The 25,827-nt window shown below is 44.4% G+C and overlaps 1 protein-coding gene across 1 annotated transcript in view; it reads right to left on the minus strand.

The window, feature by feature from the left end:
• Positions 1-25,827, minus strand: part of ZMYM2 (zinc finger MYM-type containing 2) — a 144,646-nt gene that overhangs the window by 10,856 nt on the left and 107,963 nt on the right. The window contains exons 15-19 of the mRNA XM_040339328.1: positions 18,217-19,710; positions 18,027-18,134; positions 11,812-11,906; positions 10,461-10,599; positions 10,228-10,373 (exon numbers count right to left, since the gene is read on the minus strand). Coding sequence (XP_040195262.1) covers positions 10,228-10,373; positions 10,461-10,599; positions 11,812-11,906; positions 18,027-18,134; positions 18,217-19,710 — 1,982 coding nt within the window. The remainder of the gene's footprint in view (positions 1-10,227; positions 10,374-10,460; positions 10,600-11,811; positions 11,907-18,026; positions 18,135-18,216; positions 19,711-25,827) is intronic.

Consider the following 25,827-nt stretch of genomic DNA (forward strand, 5'->3'; position numbering starts at 1 on the left):
GCTGCGACAGTGGCATCCATGTCCCTTCACAACTGGTCTTTTTCTTTATTGAAAGGATACAATGTGTTCTGTGAATAAAGGGAGATCATGTTGCAAGCCCATCGCTTCCGTTCTCCATTCACAGAACACCTTGTATTCACCTTGGGCAAGGAGATGGGAGTGGGTGTGGATACCACTGTTGCAGCTGCTGCTTTTATCCCCACAGCACCTGGAAATACTGTGCTCTCTGTAGCAGCCAGCTTGTAGTTGGGTATACATTTTGCACTAATATGCCATACCCACTTCTTGCACCTAATAGGGCTAAGTTACTTATGTATTTATTTTTGTTTTTAAATTCAATGGCCTGGATTCTTAAAGCACTTACGCAGACGTATCTTTATATACACCGCGTAAGTGCACAGATGCGCCGTCGTATCTATGCGCCCGATTCTTAATGCTAGATACGCCTGAAATGTGGCTTCATCCGACCGACGTAAGTTCCCTACGCCGTCGGAGCCTGGGCGCATATTTACGCTGGCCGCAAGGGGCGCTTCCATTGATTTACGTGTCGAATATGCAAATGACTGAGATACGCCGATTCACGAACGTACTTGCGCCCGTCGCAGTTGTATACGCCGTTTACGTAAGGCGTACGTCCGGCGTTAAGTTATTCCACCTATAGGAGGCGCATCCCATGCAAAGGTATGGACGACGGAACAGCCGTCGTATTTTACGTTGGTTACGCAAGTCGTACGTGAATGGGGCTAGGCGTAGGTTACGTTCACGTCGTAGGCATTGAGCCGTCGTATCTTAGGGAGTATATTCGACGTGATTCTGAGCATGCGCGCCCTTCATTTGCATGGGGTCACGCTTCATTTAAATGGATCACGCCCACTTCCTTCCTACTTTGAATTAGGCGGGCTTACGCCGACCAATTTACTCTACGCCGGCGCAACGTAGGGAGCAAGTGCTTTGTGAATACTGTTCTTGCCTCTCCATTACGTCGGCGTAGTGCATATGAGATGCGCTACGCCTGCACAAATGTACGCTTCTACGTGAATCCGGGCCTTTGTGTGTGAAAAAGAAGCCATATGTTCCCACTGGACAGGTAGTTAGGATTTCTATATTCATTTAGGACTGGTTCTCACAGGATTTCACAGGAATGCATGGGTTCCAGTGTGAATGGGCTGCAAAATAAACCAAACTGCACAGTAGTGCAACAGACTGTGCAAGAACGCACTGCACCAAAACCACATGGTACTACAGTACCATGCAATTTGGTGCCCGCAAACGCACTTCACTTGCAATCTGTGATTGGGGTGCAATTAACAATACATTGGCACTCAAATGCAGACTGCAAGGGCAGCACGTTTTAATGCAGTGCACCTTTCAGGTGTTCTGCCAGATAGTGCCCGCTATCAAAAAGTGCCCGGGATGTACTGCGCATGCACCGCACGGAACAGCACAACAGCTGATTTTACGATCAGCTGTTTTGACGGCGCCTGCACACAATCGCCGATGGAAGAAATTTTTCTGGCAGATTGTGCCGTGTGCTGCCGAGGCGTGTTCATGTCGGTGAGGGGCAGATTTGTACATGTTAGGGGTGAATTTTTTTTTTAGTTCAATAAAGTACAGTAGCGGTATACAGCAACTGAATTCGGATGTCAAGGATGTATGTTAATTCACTGTAATCGCATTCAATTACTGATTGTAAGAAGGGTGAAGGGTGTCGTCTCCCTCCGCAAGCACCCCATATTGGGAACATACTCTGACTTGCAAAGGGGACCACTTAGGGGTGGATTTTTAAACTGGTTTTGGGGGTATTATAGATTCCCAGATCTCTCCCATAAAGAGTACCTGTCAATGCCTTTTAACGTCACAAGGGATGTTTACAATCCTTGTGACAGTAATGACAGGGATAAAAAAAAACAAAAAAAAAATAATGTTTTTTTAATGTACAGAATTTGGGCAGACAATATTGGCTATCGGCCTGAGAGGTTGCCGAAATAACGGTATCGTATCGGCACCGAAAAAATTATATTGGTCGATCCCTAGTTTTTCACACACAAATTGTGAAAAGTTATGTAAAAAAAAGCAACAAAGTTGCAAAATACTGTTGAGAGCTGCATCATGCACTTCCTCAGATCTGCCAACACAATACGCACAAATCATCAGACATTAAAGCGGGGGTTCAACCTAAAAACAATTTTCTAACATTACATTGAGCTCACTCTCCACATTGACAGTATGACGATTTTTTTTTTTTTTTGCTGTACATACCTTGTACAGCTATTTTCTTACCCGGCTTCCGGGTAGTGAATCCCGCGAGAGTGGGCGTTCCTATGCAGCAGTTAGTGATTGACGTGATGACAAAAACAACCCCCTCCCCCCCCCGTCGCATAAGGAGCGTCACGAGTTGCCGAAAGAAGCCGAACGTCGGTGCGCAGGCGCCGTATAGCGCCGACTTGACGTTCGGCAACTCTTAACACTCCTTATGCGACGGGGGGGGTAGTTTTTGTCATCAAGTCAATCACTAACTGCTGCATAGGAATGCCCACTCCCGCGGGATTCACTACCCGGAAGCCGGGTAAGAAAATAGCTATACGAGGTATATACAGCAAAAAAACAAAAACAAACGGCATTCTGTCAATGTCGAGCTCAGTGTAATGTTAGAAAATCGTTTTTAGGGTGAACCCCCGCTTCAAAGGGGTTGTAAAGGTTTTTTTTTTTCCCCTCTTTTGTGCAAGGGTTTTGCACAGAGTGGCCCTGATCCCTCTTTTCTGGGGTCCCCCAGTGGCGCTCCTGGCTCCTTCCCGCATCGATTGCCCCCTCAGAGACCTGCATTCCACGGGGACACATGTGCGCGCACTCCCGAGTGCTGCTGCTGGGTCCATTGACACAGACCGCAAGAATCTGCCCCACCTCTGGATTTGATTGACAGCAGTGGAAGCCAATGGTTGCGCTGCTATCAATCGATCCAATGAGGACCCAAGACAGTGGCTGGAGCTGCTGTGCTCGTCCCCATGGATGGAGCGATCGGGTTCATGCAAGTAAAAGGGGGACTCTGGGGGAGCTGCACTACAGAAGGTTTTTCACCTTAATGCATAGAATGCGTTAAGGTGAAAAACCTTCAGTGTTTACAACCCCTTTAAGCCCAATGTCTTGACAGAATGCTTTTTAAAAAGAGAGAACATTAAATGTCTATCACATTTGTAGTGCTATGTCAGTCTTTTGACAGAAGCATATAGTGCAGCTAATAATATAGCCAATCTCTGTAGGTAAGGGAGACAAATTGTTGCTACAACTATCACAAAGTAATGACATCACTTGTGCACTGTGAAGACATTGTGGGACCTAGACATCCAACAACACAAATAGCTAAGCATTTGAGGGATTTCTGAATATTCCCTGAGAAATAAAAACATGGCCAAGTAAAAATGTGCCTTTCGGGAACGTATAGATGTGTCAAAGTTTCTCCAATGCAAAAGAAAAGCATAAAGATGGAAAATAGCAAGACGACAAGTTAGAACACTTTCTAAGAATGGTAATTTGTCTTGATTGGCTACTTGTAGACCTAAAAATTTCATTTAAAAAATAAGATCCATCAGCGGTCTGCCTGTTACAGTGCATTCAAACTTCTCTATTCCATCCTAGAAGACACCTCCTCACTGGTACAAACACTACATTTCTTAGGATGGCCATACACACAATTGTATAATCCCCTTTAAATTTACTAAAGCTGTGTATTATACAACCTAAACAACCCATTACATTTGTATCCAGACAGGGGCTTGCTTTACATAGTTAATGGAAGATCAAGAAAAGATTGTATAGTGTGCAGAGGCAGAGGTGAAGTAAAAAATGAAGGAGTATTAGGTCATTTTCTGAAATAGTAAGCCCTATGGGATAAAATGGTGGCAGTTGCAGTACTCCATGTTATATTTGTGCAACCGTTTAGTAAATCTAAAGTTTCAGGGGGAAAAAATACACATAAATGGATTTTGGTACAAACACAATTTAATCCACAAATATTTTGTACAAAATAAAAGATGAAGTAGGGCCGCACAGAGAGAGACAATGTCAGACCTCAAAACTGCATGCACCCGTGAAATGGTTAAAAATGACGGTACTCAAAACCATCAATAGATTCGTTTAGAGTTCACCATAAAAAGGACCTGGAATTATTGCGCTCACAACAGTGTGCACAGCAAAATAGAATGTGTGGAACAAGCGTTTATATGCTTGTGTGCATCTGCTTTTGTATGTGTGCATGGGGGGAAAGGGGTGCTACTAATTTTTTTCCCCCTCATTATGTTATAAGTAGGAATTGAAAAAAATAGGATTTTTTGTACTCACCGTAAAATCCTTTTCTCTGAAGTCCATGGACGGACACAGCTCCTTAAATCTTGACAAGTGGGTTATGTTCCCTGTTTACAGGAGAGGACTAGGCAGAAACATGTTAAATAGTTAAATACATGTTACATTAACAGAGTTGAACAGCCCCGCCCAGGGGGCGGTCCCTCCAGACATAACCCTCCTCACTGCAGCTTGCAGCCTCAGTTCGTAACAAGCAGTACAAACCTAAAAAGGAGGGGTGGGAGCTGTGTCCGTCCATGGACTTCAGAGAAAAGGATTTTACGGTGAGTACAAAAAATCCTATTTTCTCTTATCGTCCATGGACGGACACAGCTCCTTAAATCTTGACAAGTGGGACGTCCCCAAGCAGTGTCAAAAAACGAGGGGTGGGAAATATATCAGTAAAAACAATTTTAACTTCACCCCAAAACAAGCAGAGCTCCTCAACGGAGGAGGTGCAACTTTAAACAGCCGCCGGCAAAAACTAGCGGCTGAAAAAAACATCATAAGATGCACTCACAGCAACCATGTAAATTCTGGAAAAAGCGTGAACGGACGAGCAAATCGCCGCCTCGCACACCTGTGAGACCGACGCATGATGTCGGGAAAAAAAAAAACCCAGGAAGCACCAATTGCCCTGGTCGAAAGTGCCGTGACCGGAAAGGGGGGCCCGCCCTTAGGAGCATAGGCCTGTATGACGGCCTGCCCGATCCACCGAGAAATGGTGGTCGACGAGACCGCCAGGCCCTTTTGTGGACCAGACACCGACACAAAAGAGAGTCAGAAGCTCCGAAATGGAGCCGTAGTAGGCTGGTATACCCGCAAAGCGCGTACCACGCCTAAAGTATGAAAGGCCGAAACCTCCTTCGGAAGAAGGGAAGGTCGCGGGCGCACCATCACCTAATCCTTATGGGGGATCAAGCATGGCGGCTTGCAAGACAAGACCGCCAACTCAGAAACCCCTCTAACAGAGGTAAAGGCCACTAAAGGGGCCACCTTCTGAGATAGTGTCAAGAGAAAATCTCTGATGTTTCCAAAAGGAAGGTTCCTGAAGAACCGAGAGCACCAGAGTCAAAACTCATGGGGGAAGAGATGGGCCAAGAGGGGAAAGTATATGACAAACCCCTTGCACACAAAAAAAAAAAGGGGACCCACCAGGGAACGGGCCGCAAAAAGGCCACTAAAAGAACACAGCCAAGGCTGAAATCTGCCCCCAAACGGTGCTTTAAGCAATTTTTAGATCCAATCCAAGCTTTAAAAACAGCAGGACCCTGGACATTGAAAGTACGCCCGTGGACGTCACTCCATCCCTTCGCACCAAGAGAGGTGCGACGGTAGATCCTCCGGAAGAAGACTACGGTGCCCTGTTGAGATGACCGAGTCAGACAGACCCTGGTCACCTAAAGTCTGGCTTCCAATAACCATGTTAAGCAAGTCAGTGACTGTACAACAGGAGGAAGTATGGGACCTTGAGACAGGAACCTCCTGCCCTGGCAATCGCCAGGGTGCCTCCGCTACCAGGCGCCCGATATCAGCGTACCAAGGACGCCGAGATTAATCTGGAGCGATTAGAATCATCGGGATCTCCTCAGCATCCACTCTGTGGAGCGGCCGAGGAAGCAACTACCATGGAGGAATGGCAAAAAATCACCGATACAGACAACACAGGGCCACCAGCGCGACTGACGCGTCTGTACAAGATCACTAGACCTGGCCACTAACTGACACCCTTGCGGCGGAGACAAGCTGCCAGGAGATCCATGCCATGTGAGGCTCACCTCCTGCAAGGGAGCCGAAACACCCCAAGCACAAAGACCAGTCGCCCTGGTCCAGCATCTGGCGACTCCAGTAGTCTGCCTGCCGGCATACCTGATGGTAGACTGAAGCCACGGCCGTGGCGTTGTCCGGCTGAAACCAGATTGGTCGACCACAAGGAGAAGCATAGCCTGATCGCCTAAAATAGTAGGACAATGAACAGTAGACAGCACCTGGTATTCCCAGGCGGTCTTCCACCAGGCACTAGCCAGGCCCGACCCTGGGTAGCTACCGAGACCAGACACATTCAAGGAGGTGTGGTCATAGGTCCACGCAAGTCCAGCGACTCAGGGCCGACTGGACCCCCCAGCTCACAACCCGTGAGCTGGCATTCGTCGTAAACACCGACCACTGGAAGGAAGGAACAACTTCCCGGACCGAAGAGTCGGGAATCTCTGTCACCAACTCAGAGAGACTCTGACTAGGTGGCGCACAGGAATCTAATGATTTCAGAGACAAGAGATTTTTACCACCTGGACAGTAGTTCCACTGGAAAACCAGGGTGTGGAACTGGGCATACAGTACCACCTTGAAGGAGGCTACCCACAGACCCTGAACCAGCAGGCGCCCGGAGAGAAGACCGATTGCGTGATGCCAATACCTTCTCCGCAGACTGAAGAGTCTGCAATTTCTCCAGGGGAAGAAGGACCTTTGCCACTGAGGAGTCTGGATCAACACTAGATACTCCTACGCTGAGTCGGAACCTAGCATGCCCATAATTTGAACCCTGGGTCGCACACATGTAGGGCAGGCTTGCTGCCACTGAGCTACACTTTCTGGCCTAAACGTTTAACATCCACCCGAATCTTCGGAGGGTCTGAATGGGAATAACCCATCCACTAGGTCGGAGACAGAAGCTGCTCTCAGAAGAAAGTCGTCAAAGTAGCCAATGAGGCAAAGCCTCGCTGTCCCAACAAAATTCAAATAAGTGCGAGCTCCTAGCTGAAAACCCATGGTGCTGACGCCAGATCAAAAGGGAGGGCCACAGGCTGACAGAGACCCTTCTCTCATCACGAAGCACAGAAAAAAACACTGTGACATGTGCAAAACGGGACATGCATGTATGCGTCCCTGATGTCCGAGGACGTCAGGACATCCCCCGGATGAAGCGCAGCTACCACCGAACAAATGGATTCCATGCGGAACTACCCGACGTTCACAAAGGTATTTAGGGCCTGAGGCCCATAGAAAACCCCAAAACTCTCGTCCTGCAGGAAAGGTAAAATTACCTTGCAGCTTAGCAAATCCCACACTGCCCAAGGCAGACCGACGTGCCGGGAGGGGAAGACACAAGGACAGAACTTTGTTCTGTGGATAGGAGGAAACCCTATCTAGTACTCCGAAGAGACCACCTCGCAGACCCACTAGTCGGAGAGCAGGGAGGTTTCACTGAATTGTGAACCTGCAAGCCGCCCCTCCCACCTAGAGACAGGGAGGGAAGGCTATATACATTGGCAGGATTTGGGTGCCGGCGTGATCGGCTTATGCACCCAGGGACAGATTAGTCCCCCAGCTGGGCCTTTGACGGCCTGGGAGGGTTGCCCCTAAATAATACACACACATAGTGTGTATGTATATTATGTAGGTGTATGCACACATGTCTTTGGAGGAAACCGGAGTACCCGGAGGAAACCCACACAGACACAGGGAGCGACAATGCAAGCTCCAGGCAGATTGGCGTCAGTGTGCAGATTCGAACCAATGACTCTTTTGCTGCCAAGTAATGGAGTTAAGCACTACACCACCGTGTGCATAAAACCATTCTGAACAGACGCCCTGGATAACAAGGGCGCAGCATTCAATGAAGCATCACAGACCTATATGAGATGAGGCCCTGGACCAGCTGGTCCGCTAGGCTAATAACCTCAGGAGAGAGTCGGTGCTCCTCCACTGTCTGGTGCAAAATGCTCACTCTGTGAGTTGTATACAGCACTAGGGGTCAGGACTACTCCAAGATGGCCGCCGAGCGTTCAGAACGCGGCCACAGGAAAAAGGCCAGCACAATGTAAGCTGCGCCATAGCGTGGCTACGACAAAATGGGCGCCAATGGGAGTTTTCAATGTAATTGAAAAATCTCCCAAAAAATAGCGCCAGCGACCACTGAGACCCCAGTGTAGTGGCCACAATAGGCCGCAAGCCAGACCCCAGCATGGTAAACATGGAACGGGTCAGTACTTCGGATCTTCTATCAGTCAGATCCATACAAGTAGGGGTTCCCGCCCGGCGGTGAGGGACTACAAAAGCCCTCAGTGGCTTTTCTCATTCCGCATCTCAGAAATTATCAAAGAAGGGCACAGAAGGAAAAACCTACACAGCGGTCTGATTTGTGTGATCCAAAAAAGACCGAGCCCTCAGCGGAAACCCAGCTGCACTATGCAGCTTAGGAGAGTCCCTTGCAGCAGTAAAAAGCGCACCCATAAATGCCTTATTCTGCCTTTTTTTTTTTTTTTTTTTTTTTTTAACTAGGTACCTAGTCCATGGCTCCATAACAGAGCATTCCCCAGGGGATAACGGGGGAAGGGGGCACTCTTTTACCGCCCGCCCGCAGTCCACCCCCACCCTGGCACAAACTGTGTCCAGGACTAACAATAAAAACTCTGTGGGAATCACAGGTGCCAACACCTGCTGCCACCACCAGCATGTGGGGAAGGACCCAGATACTGACTCCAATATTTACATATAGTGTGTATTATAATATGCACACCTGTCCATACAAATAGACAAAAGCTCCTAGAGCCCTATTCAGGGCCTCTCACCCACTTGCTGCGCTGACCAGGGGTAACCAGGGGACTCCCTCAGGAGGAGACTGCACAGCGCTGCCTGTGAGGAAAAGAACCGTGAGGTAACTTTTGCAGGGACCTGTGTTTAAACAGGAAAAGCCTCATAGGGCTGTTTTATTTAAGGACAAGTCACAGATACAGCATAAAAAGCAAAACCATTACAGGTGTCACCAATCAGTCAGCGTCTGCTGAAGTATAATCATAAACATCTGTGCTCATCACAGGCCCAATACAAACACACACAGGCCAGATAACACAGTCCCCTCAGGAAGGCCCCCTCCCCCCTGACAGCGGCAATGTTAGCAATGCAGCAAGGGAAAGGAGCAGGGAAGTAAGGGGAAGGGACCCCCGAACCCCAGGAATGCCCAGCTGTACCAACCCACCGAAGCAGGAGGGACTGTACTTACCCGTCCGAGCGAGGACTCGCTGACGCATTCCTGACAGACCTACAACCGCAATGGAGGTAGCTGTCGGCCCGGTCCACTGTGATTGAGGCAACACCACAGCTCAGTCATATGTGGACCTCGGAGCAAAGCTCACCGGCCACCTCAGGAGTCATGAGGTATGGCGTGGCAGACCAAGCCTCTTTGCAAAGGTGTGCCCACGCTTGCTGGTCGGACTGAGTAGACTACAAGGATCTATAATATCCAGCCTGTCTCTCAGCCAACAGTTGAAAGAAGATTCTTCAAGAAAAAGTAAAGTAAAATAAAATAAAATTTCTCCTCAGGGCGCTGGGCCCAAAGGGAGCCATACGTCCTTCTCCTTTGCTAGGCAGAACGAAACTGAGGCTGCAAGCTGCAGTGAGGAGGGTTATGTCTGGAGGGACCGCCCCCTGGGCGGGGCTGTTCAACTCTGTTAATGTAACATGTATTTAACTATTTAACATGTTTCTGCCTAGTCCTCTCCTGTAAACAGGGAACATAACCCACTTGTCAAGATTTAAGGAGCTGTGTCCGTCCATGGACGATAAGAGAAAAAAAATCTTATTTATTTAACTTTACTGCCATCACAAGGGGCTAACAAACCTGATAGCATAGGGCTAGACACCCAATGTCTCCCTGCCCTCTGCTCTAGATCATCAAGAAGAGATTGGTGGGTAGAGGGAACAGCAGTGAGCTTGTTTTAACCTGTTCTGACAAGGATATACTAGATACATATTAGGAGGTGAGGAGGTTAAAAACACCCTAGTTGTGGTCACGGGGTCAATACAAATCAAACCGCACAGGTAAAATTTTACATTAAAATTCAATTTGTTTTACAAAACGAGCTTAAAAAAATTCTAAATGATGGCACTGACCTCTTGAATACCCAAACACAAATAATAGATGCTATCAGGTGAATAGCTGTCCCCATTCGACCTTCGCACCTCCTTCACAAACCGTGAAAGTCCATGGCTGAGCTCACTCGCTGTATGCTCCAGAAGATTTTCTTTTAATCTCACTGCTGAAAACAAAAGCGTTATATTTAATAAAAGAACGCGTCCCCAAAACTAGAAGAAAAATTATACAACAGAATAGACGCTAAACCTACTTTCAACAAACTCTTCTTGAGGAGATGTTTTAACCCAATGCTTCCAGGCATTGACACCATAGGAACATTTGAGAGGAAACGCACACACTGAGCTTTCAGGAAGAGGGCTGTCACCCAAAACTGCCTTCCTCTTCAATCCCTGAAATTCAGAGCAATGATGGGTTACAGTACAGATATAACAAAATATTTGTGTAAAAACAAAATATAAGATTATAAAATGTAATGTAAAATGTAAAAGACAGGTCAGCCTAGGATTCTTCATAAAAAAAAAAAAAAAAGAACAGTGTACCTGTTCATTACAGCACTGTCCACTGAAACAACCAATCTGCTGTGCGCAGACGATGCAGCCTGTCCAAGTAGCAAGGTACTTTGGTTAAATTTAGAGCATGCCTTGCGCACCTTTATTCACAACCGGCTACTGACACTGCAAAATACCTTTAGCCAACAATCCACACAGTAGGCTGGACGTTTGCTGCACAGCAAATGTAAATAAATACTATATGAAGTTTTGTAAATTACACTCAGGTAATGTTTACACAAATCTGTATTAAAATCATCTTTACATATAAAATATTGTAATATAGTAATAAGATTTGCCGGACCACCAGAAATACACAGTAAACTAAAACAACTGTACCTCAACAAAAATAGATTAAGAGGAAACATCTGCTAGAAATTTTTCAGGAGTGTAATTTCCTGTGGAGCCCTATAAGACACAGTAGTGATGTAGAGCTTGGCAGGAAAAACTACCTAGGAAGGTAGGAGGAACACAGGAGATAGACATCTCCAAAACGACGATTTCTGCAGAAACTACAGCAGAGGTTTCCACTTCACAAGAACATTTAGTGGCATCAATGTATGTAGTCAGCAACATGCCATACCAGGAAGAGTAATCAGGGCTCTATTCTTATCCAACTAATGGCAGGAGGTAAAAAGCAGGCTTCGCACAATTCTAACCACAATATTCCTTTGTCATGAAGACTAAGGACCACTGTGTTGTGAACACATCAAGACTGCTTTTAGCAGTTACAAATGATTAAGACCTCATAAAAAATGCTTTAATAAAAGGATCAAAGATCACAATAAAATCCCCAATTGCTACTTTAATAACGGCATTAAGAATGTGATTCGATTTGTGACGTGGAGCTCTGCATGCTTCTTTCTGGTGTAGATTATCAGTATGTGAATAAAGTTGCTTTGCACTTTAAGTTGTGCTGGCAGTAGATTAAGCAGAGACTTTTTATGTCTCTGGAACAACAGGTTTCTCGTGACAATGCAGCAAAATAGAATACAAAACACACAAGCCCTTTCGTCATCTCAAGACAAAGCAGATACAATACTAGATGTATACCTTTTTAAGTGGCTTGGGTCTTGGTTGCACGTCATACTCCTCCCCAAAAACAGGAGGCAATAGAAACTCACTTTCTGTATCAAGGTCTTCAGCTGCTGTGAAGAAATTATTGCAGGATTACGTTTTGAAGATAAGCCATGCAGACAGAACAAAAACACACACCAAGTTAACAAGATGACACTTCCTGTTGTCCACAATATTTACCCAAGGCTTTTTTATTATTTTTATTTATAACTTTTTATTCTACCTGGAGTTTCTAATACAACAATAATACCAAAAAGTGTTACACAATTATTGAATGATCCGACCTCCTTTTGTTTTGCAAAGTTTCACTTTGCTGAGAAAAGTTGGCCACACTTTTTTGTTTTTTGGGCCAGTGGGCTGAAAAAAAAAAAAAACCCTAACAGATTCCTCCAGTCACACAAGCTAGGTGAGTGGAGGAATCTCTTAGCTGTGACTTTATTCTAAAACTACTCCTGCTGCTTTCAGAATGCACTGATCAGCAGCTGCAGCCAGTTATTGTGACACGTTTTCCAACTGGTCCATTCTGTCCAAAGGGACCTGTCGCACACTGACCAAAATTTGTCCAGTTTCAGCTGAACTGCCCAAATTTTGAATAGTATAGGGCCTACTTTAGCCAACAGGTGGTATCCCACTAAGCGTTCCCAACCAAATTAGGGAACCATCATTCTTTGCATATTAGGGCTTCTGAGCAGGCCAAACATACTTTTTTAAAGTCAGTGACTGAGAAGTAAGGCGGAACAGAGGGCCTTTTGACAGGAGGTCTGGTCTGTTCAGAAGAGGCCAAGGCTTGTCCACCAGGAATCTGAGTATATCTATGTATCAGGTTTCCCTGGGCCAATTTGCAGCAATAAGGATTGCCAGAATCCGTTCTCCCCCTATAATAATTACAATAATAAAGCAGTCGAGGGAAAAGCAGAACTAGAGGAATTGCAAGCCACCAAAGAATCACCAGGACATGCACTCCAAAGTCCAGGGGATCCATAGATATGGGTGTTCCACAACTCTGACAGAGCATCAGGAATTTTCCACTCCTGGTATGTAGATGACCGAGTTGGAATGTGGAGATCCACTCTGGAGAGAATCTAGCTTGCTTTTTATTCAGAGCTGTCTGACTTCTGGTACCCCCCTTGATGGTTTATGCAAGGCACAATCATGGAGTTGTCTGACTGCACCCTTAATTGGTGACCATGTAGCAGTCAGTCTTATGGATATATGTTCTAGAAGATTAATGTGGCGTATCAAGTCCTGTGGAGACCAAGTGCTCTGGACAATCAGTGAATTGTAGATCCTGCACTGGGCTAACAGGCTGGCATCTGTTGTTCCCACCTTAGGGAGATGGAGGAACATTTTTTATGTATTCTAGGGCTAAGTTTGAAATGCAGCAGGTCAGGGCGGTAATGCAGAGAAGATATACCTTGATCCACCTCGAGAGAATGTTAAAATTACATCCCTGGTCCAGAAAGGTGCGAATAGCAACAGACTCCTCTCTACTCCAGAGAGTGAGGGCACTTCTTCATTGTGAGGAGGACTTCTAGGAAGGCTTGGAGGGTTTTGGGGTCCAAGGTGTGCAATGAAAAGTTGTTTTCACCCTGGACTTAGAGAAGGACATCTGGGTGGAGGGAAGGGATCCCTTTTTTTGAGAAGGGGAAGGAGCCATAGTAATAGCAGGCTTAGTCATTTTGTGGTGTAAAAATACCTTCCCCCTCAGTAATTCCTTGATAAGTTCCTAGATTTGATTTACATAACTAGTGTTCCCCATCGAAACGCACATCTAAAAGAAGCCTTTTGTAAGAAGGCTCAAAAGACCAAGCCCTAAACCACAAAATTCTGTGCATCTGCACAGATGCTTGGGTCATCCTAGGGACCTGGCAAAGTACATTTTACAGGGCATCAACATAAAATAGGAGCGCTGAAGGAATGAGATGTGATTGTTCTAGAAGCGGGTCCTCAAAACACAATTATATTCTCTATTCATTTTTTCAGTCCAATTAGCAACAGTTTGACAAATGGACGGGACCAGCAAGAGTAAAATATGCCTTCAATAGGGTTGAATCTACAGACAGAAGACTTAGGCCCAAATTCTCGTAGAATGGCGTAACTTAGGGCGGGCGTAACGTATCTCATTTACGTTACGCCACCGTAAGTTTTTTAGGCAAGTGCTTTATTCACAAAGAACTTGGCTGTAAAGCTGCGGCGGCGTAGCGTAAATAACCCGGCGCAAGCACGCCTAATTCAAATTAGGCGGGTAGGGGGCGTGTAGCATTTAAATTAAGCGCGTTCCCGCGCCGAACGTACTGCACATGCGCCGTCCGTAAAATATCCCAGGGTGCATTGCTCCATATGACGTCGCAAGGACGTCATTGGTTTCGAGGTGAGCGTAAATGGCGTCCAGCCCCATTCACAAACGACTTACGCAAACAACGTAAATTTATAAATTTTGACGCGGGAACAACGGCCATACTTAACATCGGTTGCCCCTCATATAGCAGGGGCAACTTTACGCCGGAAAAACCTAACGTAAACGTCGTAACTTTACTGCGTCGGCCGCGCATACGTTCGGGAATTCGCGTATCTAGCTAATTTGCATACTCGATGGGGAAAACGACGCAAGCGCCACCTAGCGGGCAAAAAAAAATTGCAGTTAAGATCCGACTGCATAAGAGCCTTACGCCTGTCGGATCTAATGGATATCTATGCGTAACTGATTCTAAGAATCAGTCGCATAGATACGACGGCCCAGATTAGGACTTATGACGGCGTACATGTCGTAAGCCCTTTGAGAATCTGGGCCTTAAAGTCTTCTAATTTAGTCAGAAAATGTAGTCCTGCTGGATCATTTCATGCTGGCCCCTTTTGCAGGTATAGCTATGTAAAAGATTAAAAAGAAGTACTTTTTAAAATTCAGTAATAGTCTCACCCTGCTCTGCACATGCTTAGTTGCTCTCCATTTTTAGGCACTGCCGAATTTGTAGAGGCCGATTTGCTGACAGACCAAGACCCCTTTCACACTGAGGGCATATTGCAGGCGCTATAGCGTTAAAAATAGCGCCTGCAATCCTCCCTTAAAAAGTTGCTTCCTTTGTCTCCAGTGTGAAAGCCTGGAGTATTGCGATAGCAGGACGGTAAAAAAAGTCCTGCTAGCCGCATCTTTGTAGCGGTGTGTATACCGCTCCTCCACTGCTGCTGCCCATTGAAATCAATGTTTTAACCCTTTCTCGGCCGCTAGCGGGTGTTAAATATGCCCTGCTAACGGCCGAAATGCGCCGCAAATCTGCCCATAGCGTCGGCGGTAAAAATAGTGTGAAAGGGGTCTTAAAGTGGAATTAAACCCTCCTATCCTTTACAACTAGGGAAGCTGCTTCTGCTTGATCTTAAACTGCCATTGTGCTGTACATATGATCAGTTATGACAACAGCCATATGATGGGTTGACTGTTTGGCTGAAGACAGAGGCAAATGTGACAGTTAGAAAACCCGGCATTTTAACCGTTAAATCGATGGGTTTAGTTGCGCTTTATGATTTACTGCTGTTCAGGGGCTCTGGGCTTCAGCAAAACGGCAGCCTCAAGCAAGAAGAAACAGGAGCAATGCTCAAGGCAATTTACAGTATGCACACATTTTGGTAGTATAATGTGGAATGCATGTGCTAAAGAATATTATTTTTATAAAAGTTGTTATGGGTAAAGTTCTACGTTAAAAGGAGAAAACATCCTCAACAAGTACAGCAAGATGCTTGTTGAGAACAGAAATGGCAAGATCCACTCCAGGGATCTTTTTTCATAAATTCTTTCTGCATAGGATAGAACTCAATAAAAGGTTTGGGAAAAATGTTATATCTTTTCAGGATTTGGCCGATCATATGTGCGCAGAGTAAGGTCTTTTCAGACCTCACTGTTTAGTTCCCAAGGAAGCTTGTTTTGGCTTTGGCTGAGAGGATTTCAGTTCTGTTAAACTGAAGCTACAAACACAGCATCATACGTTAGCTCACAACAGAAAGCATATGAAGCACATGGCATGACTCTTTAGTTCTCTCGCAAAATATGGAGGAGAAAATTCCTCTGCAGAGTCCTCTTCTGCATCCACCTCACCTCCCTTCATATATTCCTTTAAGTGGTTAACAGGTTTAGGGTCATTCTCCTGAAAAGTATTAGGCGGAGAGGCAGTAGAAAAGCTTTGGGCCCAGGAGACCTAAGGCTTCAAAAGGGCAGTTTTCCAAAAGAAATCAGATGTAGTCAAGTGTAATTTGCCTCAATCAGAAACCTGTTGCACATGTGAGAGGCAGCCAGAAGAATTAGAGGAAGGGGGCTGTCATTATTGAACCTTGCTCCAGAACAGGGGAACACTTGAGAGCGTTTTGATGGTTTTTCTTAGGGTCCTTTCACACGTGCGGACCGTTCGTCCGTTTTTTAATACGTCCGTTTACGGACTGCAATGCTTTCCAATGGGATGACATACGTTAGCGGATGAGCATCCGTTAACATCCGTCTCCGTTAAGCTCCGTTTTTTGACACGGAAGAAAACCCTATTTTTCTTCCGTCAAAAAAACGGAACGGACGAAAAACGGATGTTAGCGGACAATCCGTTTAACATCCGATTCGCTAACATCCGTTTTTCATCAAGAAATATGAAATAAAAAAAAGGTTCCAACAAAAAAAAAACTGGATGACAACCGGATGACAACCGATGAAAAACGGATGACAACCGATGAAAAACGGATGACAACCGATGAAAAACGGATGACAACCGATGAAAAACGGATGACAACCGATGAAAAACGGATGACAACTGATCATAAAAAACTGATCTAAAAAATGGTCCGCACGTGTGAAAGGACCCTTAGTGTTGTTTGTGGCACAAGTGATCATCAGGCCCTTTTGTCTCAGCTCTTCTGCGCCTTGTTTCCACCATTGCCAAAAGAGGGGATCCTCTGCAGGCTACTCACAAAACAGATGCAGAATCAGTTTTACATAACACAGCAGCATCCACACATGCAGGAGACCTAACAATAGAGGCAATTTGTGTTTACCAAGCCAATATATCTTTGCACACCGGTACTGACTAGTATTCCAGGGATTCTCTTCTCCCTCAGTTTCTCTCAGCGAACGTGACCCCGGTGCTGACAGAGAGGGGCAAACAAGGATGCTGTGCAGGCAGGCTGCTTACACAGTGCGGAGGGTTGCAATGTTGCACAATAAAAACCGGTCACTTTGACTCAAATAGGCAGGCTTGTTCCACCCACCAGTTTGTTGAGAATTTTTGGACAATTTTAAGCATCTTGCCATGGCACCCCTGAATATTCCTGAAGGCACAATAGTTAGAGGAGGAAAACACTCTAATGCCCCTTTCACACTACTAGGACTTTAAAGTTGCGCGATTTTGTCGCGATTTTATGGAGTATGACTTGTCTTGCGACTCTGCAGTCCCAAGTCGTGTGAAAAGGGCCCAAGTTAAATAATGCCCCATATGTAAAAACAGGAAATATGCACAATTCCTGGGGAAACCCTGTCCTACCTTATCTGCCTTGCAGGCTCTTGGAAAGGACCAAGCTTCAACTCAGCATACCCTCTGAAAGGTTCTTCGGGGCCTGGGTGACACAGGATTGGTCCAAGGCCCCCCTGGACCCGTATATCATATCATGGACCTGTATATCATTCTGCAGCTAATTACACTCCTTGCACCATGTGAACACCAAAAATGTCAGTTGAAGTGGTAAAAAAATAAAAAGGAAAAAAATGGTGTAGAACCTTTTACAGGCACAGTAGAGGTTCATTACCTAGCAAAAAAGTGGAGTCCCACAGAGTGCATGGGGTTTTATGTCCAATAACCTGATGGTAGCAGCATACATGTTATCGTCTATAGCTACAAGTCCTGTACACTTTACTATAAAAGTTAACCCTACTAGACAGCGTTCACTGGAACCGGTATGCCCCTAAGATTTCCCTCTTCGCTCCTATGCTGGTGACAACTAACATTTTGGATTCCCCATTAGTTCCTGTACTGTAGACAATGGTCACCAGTGAAAGTGAATTTCCCAGTGGGGACACAAAATTTCGAATCAATCACAGATCTAGCTAATGCACAATGTAGCCTATATCAAATAATACCCATATGGGTAAAACACCTAAATGCATCAGAGAAGTATGCCTGTAATCAATGTGAACTGATTCTAAGTTTCAACATTTAAAAACTTACCCCTTGGAAAATCATCCTCAATGTCCAGTTCTGGCTCATATGGCACATCTGGTAAGCTTGATGGGCTATCAGCACTGCAGCTTTTAGCTTCATCGACTTGTATTTCATCTACAGGTGAAAACAGCATATTAGTTTAATTTTAACTATCTGATTAATTCCTTGGAGATTGACAGGGTTTAAGTCTACTTACCAATATCATCACACAAAGTCTGTTCTTCAGTTATAGGATCTTCTATTTCCACAATTTGAAATGGGCTTCCATCGGATAGCTCATCTTCTGTTAGCTCTTCTTCCCTTAGATAATTTTCTTCCTTTACGTCTTCATTCAGATCGTCATTGAGCTCTTCATTCAGATCGTCATTGAGCTCTTCATTCAGATCGTCATTGAGCTCTTCATTCAGATCGTCATTGAGCTCTTCATTCAGATCGTCATTGAGCTCTTCTTTCAGATCGTCATTGAGCTCTTCTTTCAGATCGTCATTGAGCTCTTCTTTCAGATCGTCACCGAGATCCTCTTTCAGATCGTCACCGAGATCCTCTTTCAGATCGTCACCGAGATCCTCTTTCAGATCGTCACCGAGATCCTCTTTCAGATCGTCACCGAGATCCTCTTTCAGATCGTCACCGAGATCCTCTTTCAGATCGTCACCGAGATCCTCTTTCAGATCGTCACCGAGATCCTCTTTCAGATCGTCACCGAGATCCTCTTTCAGATCGTCACCGAGATCCTCTTTCAGATCGTCACCGAGATCCTCTTTCAGATCGTCACCGAGATCCTCTTTCAGATCGTCACCGAGATCCTCTTTCAGATCGTCACCGAGATCCTCTTTCAGATCGTCACCGAGATCCTCTTTCAGACCGTCACCGAGATCCTCTTTCAGACCGTCACCGAGATCCTCTTTCAGACCGTCACCGAGATCCTCTTTCAGACCTTCACCGAGATCCTCTTTCAGACCGTCACCGAGATCCTCTTTCAGACCGTCATCGAGATCCTCTTTTAGACCGTCCGTCAGATCTTCTTTCAGACCGTCCGTCAGATCTTCTTTCAGACCGTCCGTCAGATCTTCTTTCAGATCATCCGTCAGATCTTCTTTCAGATCATCCGTCAGATCTTCTTTCAGATCATCCGTCAGATCTTCTTTCAGATCATCCGTCAGATCTTCTTTCAGATCATCCGTCAGATCTTCTTTCAGATCATCCGTCAGATCTTCTTTCAGATCATCAGTCAGATCTTCTTTCAGATCATCAGTCAGATCTTCTTTCAGATCATCAGTCAGATCTTCTTTCAGATCATCAGTCAGATCTTCTTTCAGATCATCAGTCAGATCTTCTTTCAGATCATCAGTCAGATCTTCTTTCAGATCATCAGTCAGATCTTCTTTCAGATCATCAGTCAGATCTTCTTTCAGATCTTCTTCCTTTACTTCCTCTGGCAAAGATCCATCATCTTCCCTTATATCCTCTTCATCGTCCACCAGCATATCCCACACTTCTCTGCTGTCCTGATCTTCTACCTTTACGTTTTCTTCTTCCAAGTCTTCATCCTTTAATGACAAGGAATCCTCCATCTCTTCCTGCTTTTCCAGCTCAACCTTTAGATAATCTTTTACCTTTAGGTCCATATCTAGTTTTAAGTCTTTCAGCTTAAATTCTTCATTTAATTCTTTGATTTTGTCCCAATCAGCTGGCACAAAAATAGGAATAGGAACCTGTAAGAAAGGTTAAGCATTACTACCCTCAGTTAAAGAACAAAATATACAGTACAGTGCAAAAGTTTTAAACATATGTGAAGAAATGCAGTAAAGCAAGTTCTTTTAAAAATATATACTTTTACATTTTTATCAATTTACAAAATGCAAAGTAAGTGAACAGAGGAAACATCTAAAATCAATATTTGGTGCGACTACCCTTTGGCTTCAACCCAGCATCAATTCTTACACTTGCACACTTGAACAAAGTCAAGGATTTTGTAGGATTAGATGTACGATTAACCAATTATACCAAGAGGGTGCTAAATGATCAATTTCATATGTAGGTTATAAGACAATCATTAACAGAAACAGCTGTGTAGGAGGCCTAAAATTGGGTGAGGAACACCCAAACTCTGCTACTAAGGCGACATTGTGGAAGACGGTTTATTGTCACAGGCCATACACCATTGCAAGACTGCGCACAGCAACAAGACACAAGGTAGTTATATTGCATCACAGCAAGGTCCCTTCCAGGCAAAGAGTTTAAAGCAGACTGGGGTTTTGTGATGTGTTGTTCAAGTGCTTTTAAACAACATAATTTACCAAAAATATGTAGAATACATATCGGCCTAAACTGGAGGAATTTTTTTTTTTTTTTTAATTGGGATATTTACCATAGCACAAAGTAAGATGGTGTTTTTTTTCTAAATTGTCACTCTTTTTTGTTTATAGCACAGAGGTGATCAAATACCACCAAAAGAAAACTTTGTGAAAAAAAAAAAACGTCGATTTTGTTTGGGTACAACATCGCACGACCGCGCAATTGTCAGTTAAAGCATCGCAGTGCCGTATTGCAAAAAATGGCCCGTCATTGAGCAGCCAATCTTCCGGGGCTGAAGTGGCTTATAAAAGATCGCAATCTTGATTCGACATATCCACCCCCCCCCCCATTATCCTAATCCAGCATTCTTATAATACTTTCAGACTAGGTTATATAATCTGTCAGCGGGATTCCCCCACCAACAGCTGAAATAAAAAAACGAAACAAAAACGCAATCACCTGTTAAGGAGCGGGGCTGCGGCTTGCTTAAGAGCCCTTTCACATTGCAGACACGGCAGCGGTAAGCGCGTTTTTCTTTTTGGCCGGCAATTAATTTTTTTATATTCAGCTGTCAGCGGGGAATCTGCCGACAGCTCATGGGTTGTTAAAGACGCGGCAGCTGGCTTACTAGCCCCCTTCTTAGCAACCAGCTATATATAGTGTTTGAAGTTCAGTCACTTTTTTTTTTTTACGGTTGTCAGTGAATATGAAAACGGATGTAAAAATTTACATCTACATCCGTTTTTAATCCCTTTTTTTTGTGTGACGTCCGTGTGAAACTTCTCTGTAAACCAGGCTTACAGATCAAATGGATGAACTTTGGTCTGCAAATGAAGTTCGTTTAACTGCTTGCTGGCTGCCTCACTCTGATATACATCGGCATAATGGAACACCTGTACGTCAGTCCGGAAAAGCAGGATAGCGAATGCGCGCCCGCTGTGGCACCAGTGGCCCACGATCTCGGCGAGGAGAGGTAGAACAAGGCAATACCTATGTAAACAAGGCATTTCCCTGTTCTGCCTAGTGACATCACAGGGATCTTCTGTTCCCTGTCATCTGGAACAGTGATCTCTCATGTCAGTGATAGCCCATCCCCACTACAGTTAGTACACGCTGAGGGCACACACTTAACCCCTTGATCACCCCCCCCCCCCCAGTGTTTAACCCCTTTCCAGTCAGTGACATTTATACAGTAATCAGTGGCTTTTTTTTTTTTTTTTAGCTCCGGTCGCTGTATAAATGTCAATGGTCCCAAAATAGTGTCAAAAGGATCCGGTCTGTACGCTGTAATCCCGATAAAACGTTTTTTGTTTTTTTTTAAAGAATGCCATAAATCTATCCCCTTTTTTGTAGACGCTATAACTTTTGCGCAAACCAATCAATATTCACTTTTTTAACCAAAAATATGTAGAATACATATCGGCCTAAACTGAGGAAGAATTTTTATATATATTTGTTGGGGATATTTATTATAGCAAACAGTAAAAATATTACCAAAATACATTTTGTTTGGGTACATCGTCGCACGACCGCGCAATTGTCAAAGCGATGCAGTGCCATATCGCAAAAAAATGCTCTGGTCGTTAAGGGGGTGAAATCTTCCGAAGCTTAACTGGTTAAAGCAACTTTATCATTTTTATTTATTATTATATTGTTCCCCTGTTTAACCCCTTATTAACCCTTAAATGTAATCAAATCAGCCTTAATAAACTCCTTATTCTCCTTCTCCACTTAATTATTTTCCTGCTGGTTATTTTTTTTTTTTTCCATTTACTTCTATTTTTATAAACTTTTAAGAATTAAAACTTTTTTTGTTTGCTTTGTTGATTAATAAAAATTACTGTACCAATGCGGATAGCTGAAGCGGATAGCTGAAGTGTAAACAAAAAGGTTGCGGTAAGTTTCATGAGTAATATATATAAAAAAAAAAAAGAGACCCTAAGGAGCGCTGTTAAACTCGTGTTCAGAGGCAGTTGGACACTTTTTTCAACTGCCTCTGAACTTATTCAATGTTATCCTATGTGACCATGTACACTGTCTCATTTATTTCCATTTATATGCCGTTGCTGTTGCGTTTAACCTGGTTTGTCTGAAAGCAAAAAAAATTAGTTCAGACGCAAAAGATTTCCACGTTTGAGACGCAAAAAGTTTGCGTTTAAAAGTGTTTTTAAAGGCGACCTATTTTTTTTACATTAGAAATCTCAAAAAATTATGGCAAATTATGAAAAACTATATTTAAAAAAAAATATATAAAAAAAACTGCAATTGCTTGCATTGCGGACAATCCACAACTTGTGGCAGGTGACGTGGCAAGCGGACAATCCACAACTTGTGGCAAGCGGACAATACACAACTTGTGGCAAGTGACGTGGCAAGCAGACAATCCACAACTTGTGGCAAGTGACGTGGCAAGCAGACAATTCACAACTTGTGGCAAGTGACATAACAAGTGGACAATCCACAACTTGTGGCAGGTGAAGTGGCGAGGTGATGTGCCAGGTGGACAATCCACAACTTGTGGCAGGCGACGTGGTCAGGTGACATGGCGAATGGACAATCCACAACTTGTGGCAAGTGGACAATCCACAACTTGTGGCAGGCGACGTGGTCAGGTGACATGGCGAATGGACAATCCACAACTTGTGGCAAGTGGCGTGGCCAGGTGACGTGGCAAATAGACAATGCACAACTTGTGGCAGGTGATGTGGAAAGTGGACAATCCACAACTTGTGGCAGGTGACACGCTAAATACAAGTACACTGCTGCTCTCTCAGCTGCTGCTACTCACTCTGGTCTCATTGAAATGGTTATTAAACCTGTTTTTTGAGCTTGGAGAGAGTCCTTATGTTTCTTAACTAAAAGCTTCTAGACACAAACGCGGTTAAACGCTGCTAAATGCGGCATGCAAATGTGGGAAACGTTTTAACCACTTAAAATATATAAAATATGCTGCCTAAAGACCCAAAGTGTTTTTACAATTTGGCACTGCGCTGCTTTAACTGGTAATTGCGCGGTCATGCAAGGTTGTACCGAAACGAAATTTGCGTCCTTTTCTTCCCACAAATAGAGCTTTCTTTTGATGGTATTTGATTGCCTCTGCGATTTTTATGATATAAACAGAAAAAGACAGAAAATTTTGAGAAAAAAATATTAAAAGTAAAAAATATCGAATAAACTAAATTTTAGTCAAACATTTAGGCCAAAATGTATTCAGCCACATGTCTTTAGTAAAACAAATCGCAATAAGCGTATATTTATTGGTTTTCGCAAAATTATAGCGTCTACAAACTAGGGTACATTTTCTGGAATTTACACAGCTTTATTTTATGACTGCCTATCTCATTTCTTGAGGTGCTAAAATGGCAGGGCAGTACAACCCCCCCCCCCCCCCAAATGACCCCATTTGAAAATTAGACACCCCAAGGAAACTGCTGAGAGGCATGTTGAGTCCATTGAATATTTTTTTTTTTTGTCCCAAGTGATTGAAAAAAAAATAAAAAAATTACAAAAAGTTGTCACTAAATGATATATTGCTCACACATGCCATGGTTATATGTGGAATTGCACCCCACATTCTGCTGCTTCTTCTGAGTACGGGGATACCACATGTTTGGGACTTTTTGGGAGCCTAGCCACGTACGGGACCCCGAAAACCAAGCACCGCCTTCAGCATTTCTAAGGGCGCAAATTTTTGATTTCACTCCTCACTACCTATCACAGTTTCGAAGGCCATAAAATGCCAAAATAGCACAAAACCCCCCTAAATTACCCCATTTTGGAAAGTAGACACCCCAAGCTATTTGCTGAGAGGCATGTCGAGTCCATTGAATATTTTATAATTTTGACACAAGTTGCGGGAATATGACAAACTGATTTTTTTTGCACAAATGCCATGGTTATAAAAAATAAATTACATATATATTTCTCACACATGCCATGGTTATATGTGGAATTGCACCCCAAAATACATTCTGCAGCTTCTCCTGAGTACGGGGATACCACATGTGTGGGACTTTTTGGGAGCTTAGCCGCGTACGGGACCCCGAAAACCAATCAACCACCTTCAAGATTTCTAAGGACATACATTTTTGATTTCACTCACACAAATCTTGAAGGCGGTGATTGGGTTTTGGGGTCCCGTACGCGGCTAGGCTCCCAAAAAGTCCCACACATGTGGTATCTCCGTACTCAGGAGAAGCAGCAGAATGTATTTTGGGGTGCAATTCCACATATAACCATGGCATGTGTGAGAAATATATCATTTAGTGACAACGTTTTGTAATTATTTTTTTTGGTCAATATTCAATCACTTGGGGCAAAAAAAAAAAAATATTCCATGGACTCAACATGCCTTTCAGCAAATAGCTTGGGGTGTCTTCTTTCCAAAATGGGGTCATTTGGGGGGGTTTGTGTGCCATCTTGGCATTTTATGGCCTTCAAAACTATGATAGGTAGTGAGGAGTGAAATCAAAAATGTATGCCCTTAGAAATCTTGAAGGCGGTGCTTGGATTTCGGGGCCCCGTACGCGGCTAGGCTCCCAAAAAGTCCCACACATGTGGTATCCCCGTACTCAGAAAAAGCAGCAGAATGTTTTTTGGGGTGCAATTCCACATATAACCATGGCATGTGTGAGCAATATATCATTTAGTGACAACTTTGTGCAAAAAAAAATCAGTTTATCATATTCCCGCAGAAAGCCTGAAGGCGGTGATTGGTTTTTGGGGTCCCGTACACGGCTAGGCTCCCAAAAAGTCTCACACATGTGTATCCCCGTACTCAGGAGAAGCAGCAGAATGTATTTTGGGGTGAAATTCCACATATGGGGGGGGGTGTAAGCGTTACTGCACTAACTAGCTACCCAGCGGCACCAGCGACACTAATACAGCGATCAGAAAAACTATCGCTTAGTGACGCTGGCAATAGGGGGTGAAAGGGTTAACTCTAGGGGCAATCAGGGGTTAAAACCTTTATTAGAAAATGTATGGGGGTACCTAAGGTTTTAACCCCTGATTGCTCCTAGAATTAACCCTTTCACCCCCTATTGCCAGTGTCACTAAGCGATCGTTTTTCTGATCGCTGTATTAGTGTCGCTAGTGCCGCTAGGTAGCCAGTTATTTTTTGAGGTTCGCCGCCATGTTTTTATAGCGTTAGGTACCCCCATACATTTTCTAACGCTATAAAAACATGGCGGCGAACCTCAAAAAAGAACTAGCTACCTAGCGGCACGAGCGACACTAATACAGCGATCAGAAAAACGATCGCTTAGTGACGCTGGCAAAAGGGGGGTGAAAGGGTTAACTAGGGGGGGTGAAAGGGTTAACTAGGGGGTGATCAAGGGGTTAAAAGTGTTGGGTCCAGGGTAGCCCCCTACCCCCCCCCCCCAAATAAAGGTTTTAACCCCTTGATCACCCCCTAGTTAACCCTTTCACCCCCCTTTTGCCAGCGTCACTAAGCGATCGTTTTTCTGATCGCTGTATTAGTGTCGCTCGTGCCGCTAGGTAGCTAGTT

The sequence above is a fragment of the Rana temporaria genome, chromosome 2, assembly GCF_905171775.1.
Source record: "Rana temporaria chromosome 2, aRanTem1.1, whole genome shotgun sequence".
In the NCBI taxonomy this organism is placed as follows: domain Eukaryota; kingdom Metazoa; phylum Chordata; class Amphibia; order Anura; family Ranidae; genus Rana; species Rana temporaria.